At 33.3% G+C, this 10,078-nt stretch overlaps 1 protein-coding gene across 3 annotated transcripts; it reads right to left on the reverse strand.

The window, feature by feature from the left end:
* Window positions 1-973: 973 nt before the first annotated feature.
* Window positions 974-7,233, reverse strand: LOC134270278 (uncharacterized). Of its 3 annotated transcripts, none has more exons than XM_062752470.1 (3): window positions 6,697-7,082; window positions 1,524-1,633; window positions 974-1,246 (listed from the first exon to the last, which is right to left on the reverse strand). In XM_062752470.1, exons 1-3 carry the CDS (start codon window positions 6,749-6,751, stop codon window positions 989-991), a joined length of 423 nt encoding a protein of 140 aa, XP_062608454.1. In that variant the 5' UTR covers window positions 6,752-7,082; the 3' UTR covers window positions 974-988. The 3 variants fall into 3 exon arrangements, 1 of the variants encoding a protein (XP_062608454.1); XR_009992762.1 differs by lacking the exon at window positions 6,697-7,082 and adding an exon at window positions 7,120-7,233 and having other exon boundaries at window positions 978-1,246; XR_009992763.1 differs by lacking the exon at window positions 6,697-7,082 and adding an exon at window positions 2,970-3,064 and having other exon boundaries at window positions 978-1,246.
* Window positions 7,234-10,078: the final 2,845 nt, after the last annotated feature.

Raw genomic sequence — 10,078 nt, forward strand, 5'->3', positions numbered from 1 at the left:
TCTGACTTTTACAAAACAATCATTTAATTACAAAAAAATGTTTATTAATTTTTTTTAATAAAAACTGGAAAATAATATTTATTTTGTCTCTTTTAAACAAAATAAATTTATTCAAACAAAATGGAAATTGTTTTGTTTAATTCCATTCAATGGATGTTTTACTGATATTAGTCCTATCCCTTTCATTACAGCCATGAATTTATTTCTTATTATTACAATTTTTTAAAAATAATTATCCAAAAATAAGACCTGTATTTCTCATTATATGTATAATTACATTTAAAGATTGCCTAGATTAAAAATGTTTTCCTTTGTGTAGTGAAACCTTGCAATATTGTCCGCTTCCTGCTATTAGTCCGACCACATGTACAATCATGGCGGTAGAAATAACAACATGACATGGATTCCTTCGATGTTTTAAACATTCATCACTACTTTTATGCTCATTGCTCTTGGATTTGGAAATAAAATATAAGTATTTTTTGTCAGAATCTAATACCCAAATGACATTGACTGATTGAATCTGCAGTAGCGGAAAGTATTTTAAAAAACAATTGGATCTGAATGGGAGAATACTATACGACTGGCCTTTACATAGAGAAAATAATCGGCCATTATGTCTGCTCAATGTAAAACTCATAGGCCATTTTGGCAGATTAATTTGATTTTTTCCGGCCATTTTGAATTTTTATCGGCAAATGGCCGATGCCAATCTGAAACCCTGGCCCTTCATTTGAACTAACTTGATTCCCCTTCACCCAAGGATACTTTGTGCCAAGTTTGGTTAAAATTGGCCCAGTGGTTCTTGAGAAGAAAATGAAAATGTGAAAAGCTTATGACGACGACAACGATGATGACAACAACAATGACTACGACAATGATAGGCAACAGACAAATTTTGATCAGATACATGTAAGCTCACTTGAGCCTTCGGCTCAGGTAAGCTAAAAAGTTAATGCACACCGCACGACGCACGCCTCAGAAGAGCTTATAAATATCTGAGAAAATTAATTACCTCTATGAGGAGTAATCCCTGGAAATGGCCAAAGAAAAATCCCTTGCACAGTCTGGTTGATTTCCAGGGAAATGGAAGCCTGACCCTCTTTGTTGAGTTTTTGTCATCAGTCTTCTCGGGTGAAGTTATGTCCAACCGAATGCACTCCGTCAAGTTCTTTTTAGATGTTGGGGCAATGACTCGTCTAGATAACTTAAGATGTTCCACAGCCTTCTTTCTTCTTTCCAGTTTCTGAGGGAAAAAGTGCATAGTTGAATACAGACTTTTTAAAAACATATCTACATACAAGTATCAATGATAATGAACTATGTGGCCTTAGTTTTGTAAAAATTCTGATTGACACAAAATATCAAAAATTTCAAAGAATATTGAATTCCTCTACAAACCTGCTACACATGATGAAAGAAGACTATTAATTAACAAATATCTTTGATATGTAGGCCGATTAGTTTAAAAATAAATCCCAAAAGATCATTTTTTCATATAGTTTTTAGCAAATTAGACTTACTGAACGCTTTTTTTTGCTTTGTTTTGACTGCTGTCTGTGAAGATCAGTCTTTCCATTCTCCTGTCTCCGTTTCTCCTGTTTGTCATTAGTAATGACATTGGTGAATGCCTCTAAAGTATATAAAAACTCAAATATTACAAACTGAACACACTCACACACACACAAAAACAAGAGGCCCAGGGGCTAAAGCACTGACCTGAGCACATCAGCTAGGAAAAACACATATCAGATCAGAACTTAAAGTTAACTTAAGTTGGGGGGGGGGGTGGGGGGCTTGAATTTTAACCCCAAAGGGGATCATAATTTGAATGAACTAGAATCTACATAACCTCAGGATGTTTCCATACAAATATTACTTATCCTGGCTTTTAAGTGCTTGAAAAGAAGATTTAAAAGGTTTCCCTATATATTTCTATGTAAGAAGCAAAATTCAAACTTGATCTGTAACTCATCAAGATACACTTACATACCAAAATTCAGCTCAATATCTGCAAGCGTTTAGAAAAAAAGTGCTGAAAACCAAGTTGTACAGACTGATGGGGACAGACAGACGAACGTACACAGAGGATACCTATAGTCCCCCCGGTTTCACCTGTAGGGGACATAAAAGGGAAGGAGGTTGTTGGGCATGATAGGTATAGCAAGAGGGGGAATCTGGTAAAGGTCTGCATCTGCCAAGTTACTCAGGTGAGCAATGTGGAACATGGGCCTCTTCTTTGATATGTTTCTGTCTTAAACAAATTCACTTAAAACTGATAAATCACGGGGTATAGCTTAACATGCAATATTGAAAGTGGATGCATCTTCTTTAGGCAACAAGAGTGGCCAATGTACCCTTTCTTAAAACATGCATTGTTTGTAAAATTTTCAATTTGTCAACTTTGATGTTTTTTGTTAATGAAAAATATATTTACAAACTTATCAAAATAAATATAAGTAGGGTAATGTATGTGCCTCATTTCACAGGAAAATGTTCAAAAAGACATAGAACTATTTGTAAGCAGAAATCTCAAACCTAAGGGCTAAGGGCAGATCACTCTAACTGCATAAAACTTCCCTGTAAGTAGAGCTCTTTAGAGTGCAGTGTTTAGAGTTTCCTTAAAGTCAACAAAATACTGACCAGCAAGATTCAGTAAATATGCATTTAATTTTCCTATTTTCATTGATCTCAAAGTTCTTTCCTGTTCAATTCAGGTTGGAGTTAAACAAAGTTTGACTGTATGTATCAGATAACTGATGTATGTCAATCAAAACAATACACATATATCATTGAGGGGGCATATGGATTCAGCCCTAGCTTTTAAAAAAATCTTGTTGTAGCTCACAGCTGGTAAATCAAAATTCAGTATTTCAATTCATTTTTTTTTATTAAATTTTGAATAATTTTTTTTCTTTTCGTGCAATTGTTATACATTCCAATTCATTATTGAATTAACTTCCACTTACCAAATGATCACATCCTGATTCATCATACATTTCATCTAATTTAATCTCACCGGTTTTCTTTTAAAGCCAGTTTTCTTCTCTCTGAAAAGATAAATTATGTTCAATTACTATTGCATTCTAATTTAAACTAATTATGTAATTTAGCATCAGGCATCAGCAACTACCAGGATCATGGATGGGAGAAAAATCTTAATAAACAAAATTTCAAACATATGAGCATCGACTTGTTTGTACCATTCTACTTCTCTAATCATGCTAATGTTGTGGGCCACAATCAATATTTATTCATTATTACCTAACCTATTGTATAATTTGTTATAGGCATTTTCAACTGTTTCACGTTTATTTAATGTTTTTTCGTGATTATGAAACAGTCGAACTGTTGGCCAGGTCACAGAATGAACTGTTGCCTGGTCAAAGCATCACCGTGATATTCAAGATTTTTGATGATCACAACATCACTATTTACCTGCTTTATAATTAATTAAATTGAAATAATTTAATTTCACTTGTATCAAGCAATTTCATTGGCTGAATCATTCAAAGGAACATATAATATTTTGTATGGCATAACTTGCCTACGTCACAATGAGTTACGTCAAAAACGTATAACTCTGCTTAACGTTACTTTTAAATTCTACCACGGTTATTGGAAACTTCAAAGGAAGCCGCCGGACATTATTCTCCAATAAATCATGAACGTCATCAAAAAATTATCAGATCAGAAACACGTATCAAATCTGAACAATTCAAATGCATGTTTGGCTGTAGAATGAAATACTTGTTTAGACCGCATCAATGTGTTGTCTTTTGCAGTAAATACACTGTAAATTGCATCAAGTTGCTGAAAAATGTCGGACTTTATAGCTAAGCGGGGCTATTCCACGGACCTCCCTTCACATTAAACAATGTGATTTTAGCAGTAAAACAAGAACATGATTTTGTTTTTGTATATTCATTGTAACTGATCAATACATATTACGAACAAATTTGTAATTTATAAAGACTATTTTTAATGCAACGAAAGCTCAAATCGTCTGCATTCCATATATATAGGTAAGTCAACAAAATTTCTCTCTGGTGTTAAATAGAACAGCATAATCGAAACATGGTGACCTAATTCGTTTCTCTATAGAGGAAACAATCAGCCGTATTTATCACCTTTGGTAGAATAGAAATAAAGTCCTTGTTGTCGTGAATAGTGCAGAATAACCTCCTCAGTCTCGAAATGTTGTTTGAAATATAAAACCCTCGGCTAACGCCTCGGCTTTTGTCTTTCAAACAAAATTTCTAGATCTCGGAGGTTATTCATTTCTTAAATAATGCTCAATTTGACACCTTTTTCTGGAAGAAATATTGTCTAATTGTCTACACTGAAATTAAACTATATGGAATGAATAATTACAGTTTATAAATCGTAAACCAAGTTATGTTATATCAGATAACATAAGTTGAAATTAGCTTCATTCCCCAAATAAAACACACAAACAATCAATCAATCAATTTTTTTAAGGTCAGCCGACACATTCCTCAAAAATATATATAATTTTTCCTAAGAATTTGTCATTGAAGTCTAGGTACTTAAACAAGCTTCCTCACAAAAAATTAGGATACCTTACCAGGCATTTGGCTAAGAGAGCATAGGGTAATATTTCTTATATAGCCCTTATGGGTAATCTTCTAAATGGCCTTTAACACAATTTTTTGTGTAATTATATTTAAAAACAATTTGAAAACAATGTAGAAATCAGAAGAGAATGACAAATATGAATAATTTTTGATATAATAACAGAGATACAAAACATATATTTGAGGAACGTGTTGTCTGACCTTAAGAATTACTTTGAATTATCTACATGTAATATTAATTTTATCTTTATATTATGTGTTCAGCTAATTCATACACAAGTATGTGATTAAACAGTTCTTAAAACCCTTTATTGATTGTCTGCGTGTTTTTATTCCAATTTAATTAATCATTACAGTAAGTTAGGTAATAAAACACTTTTTCAATGACTACTCAGTAAAATAATCAAACTGTTGTTCTTCTGTAGTGGGAAAGACCTGGGAAACTGTTGCTCTCGGCCTTCAGCCTCAGGCAACATTTTTCAAGGTCTACCTCAGGACAACAGTTTGACTGTTAACCTCATAGTCATAAAATAAGTGTATACTACTGTACATTGGGAAATATTCACGATGGTTTTAATTTCGCTATGTTCGCGATTTATTAATTTTCCGCGAAAATAAACCCATCGTGAATTTTATTATTAGTTTTTAAAGCATATAAATGCTTATACAATATTTTAAATTAATTTCTTGCAGCGTGAAATTAAAACCATCGCAATTGGTACTTTTTGAGATAACGTGAAATTTTAACACCGTGGAATTAAAACGATTTACAGTATTTCATTGTTCATACAAGTCTTTTTCACAAAATATTTATTGGCTGATACTGATGCAATAGCTTACCATGCTTACCAGCAAAATATGATATTGCTCAGCTCATTGTTTGCCTGCAGTTAACCACAGTTATGTAGAATGTGGCGTCTGTTATAATTCATATATTATGCAGATATAAGAAGCATTTTTTTTGGGTAATTTTGATCTAATGACAGCCAAGTCTGTTCAGTTCGAACATCTTCAGAATATTAACTTTGAGTGATTATATAACAATACAATTATAACTAGCACAGCAAGCTCTAACGACAAAGCCTGAGCGAAAAGAAAATTTGGACTATATTGCACATTCATTCCATAAAATTTTTTACACAGTAATTTTGACCCACAATTCATCGCTTCGTAAACAAACGCTAAAGCAATGTTCTGGTTAGAATAAAAACAAAAGTTAACTAAATAATAAACTTGTACTGATTGAAATAATAGCCCCGTACAGGCTTTGTTTGATAAAGCAACATACAAAAGACGCACCAAATGTGCAGTTTGGCAAGTCTGAACTAAATGAAAACTGGACGTCAATTATCTGTGCTCACCCTAAAAGTCATACTATCAACATATTAGCCAAAATGTGGTTTATATAAGGACCCATGTCAATTGATATTGAGCTCAGAGAGAAAAAATGAACAAGACCTCTCACATAGTTCATATTTTCTTTCACTGTGGTTCAGTATCACTTCACATAGGTCCTTATAACTTCATGTTGGCCTACACATGTCAATAATTGAGAAATAACTGATAATTCAATCTGGCCTGGGGGCCATAAAACTTAGACGAGCTCACTTTTGATCTCAGTCTCACTTTTCCACTATATATTAATTCCTTTGGAAAAAGTGAGACTGAGATCAAAAGTGAGCTTGTCTAAGTTTTATGGCCCCCAGGCCTGATGATTCATTTGCATTACTTAAAATTAATTCACTATGTAGACTTTTCTTTTTTAACATCTTCTGTAATCATCTCAGAAGGTCTGACATTAGAAATTTTTTTTTTGAACAGTAATTTAAAGTTTTTTCAATATTAAACATTTATTGACTGAGTTTGAGGCAACATGCGTTTTGTCGAACCCAAGAACTAAACTGTCTGCCTGAGGCCGTTAAGCCGAAGGCAGACAGTTTGGTTCGAGGGTCCGACAAAATGCATTTCGCCTGAGAACTCTGTCAATAAATGTTTTGGTATACCTTTCATTTCTTTTAAATATTTTTTGACATAGTCATGTATAATTTGTACTATATTCCCTAATGTAACATGAGATCTGTCACTGTTTAACACCTACGAATGAAAATGAGATTAAGCTCCGCCCATTCTGTGACGTACGTAAACGTAAACATCTCTCCGAGCGGTCCAACATCTCACTCAGCAGTCCAACATCGATTTTCTATGCGCCGCTCAGCAAAACATTAAAAATGTTAGACTTTTTCTGTATAGTTTTAAATAGGAACAAATTTTTTAAGGTATAACAAACAAAGTTATTCTCTTCAGATAAGTGGACGGGCTTTCGCCTACATCTACTTTCTAAATGTATGTTTTCTTACATATCAAAGATTCATTCTCATGCATATGATTAACGGTTATGCTAAGCTACAATATAGAACTGTTCTGATCTGTCATGAATAATCGGATAGCTGAGATTGAAGACACTTTTCGTAAAATATTGATGGTTTTTCAGAATTTTGAAACAAAAATTGCTCATCTATACCTTGTCATGATTCTTTAGTTCCAAAACATGCGGTCAATACCGTGAATACGGGCAGAAAGTTTATAAATCGACTATATTTAGTGTTTATCGAACCCGATGTAAAAACACCCATTAACTATGAAAAATGGCCCCAAAACTAGGAATTGTGCCACTTAGGAGAGCCCGGTGTACCAGTGAAAACTGTCGCTAGTGCTCAGTGTCGCTCTAAAAAAAAGCGGTAGCCTAGCAATTCGGCACTTGTATGATTAGACCCAGAGAAAGTTGTAATCGCCTTATAAAGACGCAATTAGTGTTTTAAATGAAGTAAAATCGAAGTAATAAAGTTCCAAGACTATTAAAGAATTCTGTTTTTTTTTTAATATTTTCAGAAAAATCTTAAAAAATAAGTGTTTGACATTCGACGCTATTGCATCGCGATCGGCATCTGATCTGGGCTTTCATATGATACTTCATCTCTAAAATTACATAACAAGAAGGGCAATATATGACTAATTGAATTAGATACTTATGATTTGACCGAAAAAAAAAATATTTGGGAAAAGAAAGCGACAGCAGAAGTGTACTGTAAACTGTTTAATGTTTTTAAACATCGAGATCGGCATCCAACTTAATCAGCTGTTTGCACTCTAGAGAAAAAAAATATGATCAGTAAACTCGCAATCAAAACCGATCTATTGTAAGTAAGACAGTATTTTAACAAGATAAAATAAAAATAATTATCGTTTGTTTTTGCCGATAAATGTAATGTAAGACACAAGTAAGGTTAAATTATGGACTCGTCACTTGCAACCAGTATAGAATACTTCAAATAAAGTTGCGACGCGAATTTCCTTTATTTATTGCGGTTATAATGTGTCTATAATGCTTAAAAGTTTTTTTTCTTGTACACAAAGACTAATGTGGATTTTCCCTATGAATGTTTAGGTGTTAACATTCTCTGTCATAAATTTAAACAATATTTATTCAGTAAACTGAATAGATTGGGCAACAGGCTTAAGCCTATTATAAATACCCTCTCTATATAACAGGTCAAGGTAACAATACAATGAACACAGTAAATAATTACAATTCATATTACGATATGAGTGCTCACATACGCATTCAAACACACTCACACACACACCCTCACTCACACACGCAACCACACCCTGACTCGCACAGATCCAGATCAAAATAAGTATAATAAATATAAACATGTATAAGTGACAAGAGTGCATATTAAAAATGAAAATATGATTAAAAACGTTTTGTTGACTTGATATATTCATGAACATTTTTTATGATATTGAGGTTCGTATGGAACGAATACTCTGAACTCCCTTGTAAAAGAATTTTTAGATCATAAGGTACATCAAGCTCATTTAAGTTTTTTCTTACTTTATTTCTTTGAATACTATATGCTGGACAATCCATAAAAAAGTGTTCATGATCTTCTACATGGTAATTACACTTCGGACAAGATGCATTGTCATAAATTGAAAACTGAGCAGTTTTCAATCAATTTTCATCATACATATAGTTTTTGGTTAGATGAGTTCTGTTCACATTGATTCATTATATGTTCAATGATGATCCATGATAGGTGACATTCAGTAAGATGCGATGATTTTAACCAAAGGGACTTAATTATGATAAAAATAGTAATGTCTATTACATGACTGATTTACAAAGTCATGTATATCATGACTGATTTACAAAAAAAGCATAAAATTGTGAAATTTTCTGATTGGTGAACTCATATATTTTAAAATAATTTGCTTTAAGGTAGGATTCTTCTCATATTTCTAATATTTAAAAATTCATGAAATTTTCACAGAATCAAGAAGACAATATCAGTAAGTGATAGTATCAGTGAAATTATATTTGACCGTTTTATATTAGAGGCAATGTCAGGTCAAGGTCATTATCTTTTTCCTTCACATTTAGAATTTAAAAAAATACTGTTGCCAATCATGTAATACCTACTTCTTTTTCAAAAGTTTAATGATTGTTCTATTTGCATAAAACATATTACTATATCGGGTCTATAGCATGATCTTACCAAATTTACATAAATAATTTTACTTAACTGGATATTGTCTAATCCGAATTTTCTCTGGTTTTCTTAATTTTTTAGGATATATAAGTTTTTTTCATATGCTTCCTATATTTAACTTTTTCCGGATAACTTCGGAGCAAGGGCGCCTCTAACAGTTTCAAGGGTAAAAAAGGACCCAATATTGACACTGTTTCTAGGGGCTAGGGCGCAAAATTTACCCCTATAATATGATACTTTACAGATACTAAAGGTCTAGAGAAAGTGCCAAGCGCCCAAATTAGGAATTGTGCCACCTAGGTGAGCCAAAAACACTATGGCGCAAGAGCGCCTCGTACGATTTTAACTGTCTAAAAGGACCCAATTGACACCGTTTCTAGGCACCAGGGCGCAAAGTTTACCCCTATAATGTGATATAATACATACAGATACTTAGTATCGATCTAGAGAAAGCACTTAGCACCCAAACTCTTAGGGAAGTCCGGCACACTATGGTACTAGATCGCCTCTACATGTAACTGTTTCAGGTGTCTAAAAAAACCAATTGACACTGTTCCTAGGCGCCAGGGCGTAAAGATTACCCCTATCACGTTATATTATACAGATATTATACCGGTTTAGAGAAAGCGCCCAGCGCCTATTAACTAGGAAATTTGCCATCCAGGGGAGCCAAAAACACTGTGTTGCAAGGGCGCCTATAACAGTTTCGAGTGTCAAAAAGGACCTTATTTACACGGTTTCTAGGCGCAAAGTTTACCCCTATGGTTTGATTCTATAGACTCCGAGATATACTATACCGATCTAGAGAAATTTAAGCACCCAGCGCCAAAACTAGGAATTATGCCACTGTTACAACACACTTTGAAAATTTACGCACTTTAATTTGAAAAAAAAAATTTCAAAGTGCGTTAAAAGAACTATATG

This window comes from Saccostrea cucullata, unplaced genomic scaffold (genome assembly GCF_032062105.1).
Source record: "Saccostrea cucullata isolate Sc308-1 unplaced genomic scaffold, CSIRO_AGI_Scuc_v1 ctg23749, whole genome shotgun sequence".
Taxonomy (NCBI): domain Eukaryota; kingdom Metazoa; phylum Mollusca; class Bivalvia; order Ostreida; family Ostreidae; genus Saccostrea; species Saccostrea cuccullata.

Bases quoted from the DNA above. Each gene is read 5' to 3' on its own strand.
- LOC134270278 (XM_062752470.1), bottom strand. From the start codon at position 6,751: ATGTTTACGTTTACGTACGTCACAGAATGGGCGGAGCTTAATCTCATT. The intron at 1,634-6,696 runs GTAGGTGTTAAA...TATATACTTTAG, and splicing joins GCTTAATCTCATTTTCATTC to AGGCATTCACCAATGTCATT. The intron at 1,247-1,523 runs GTAAGTCTAATT...TTTTTCCCTCAG, and splicing joins AAAGCAAAAAAAAGCGTTCA to AAACTGGAAAGAAGAAAGAA.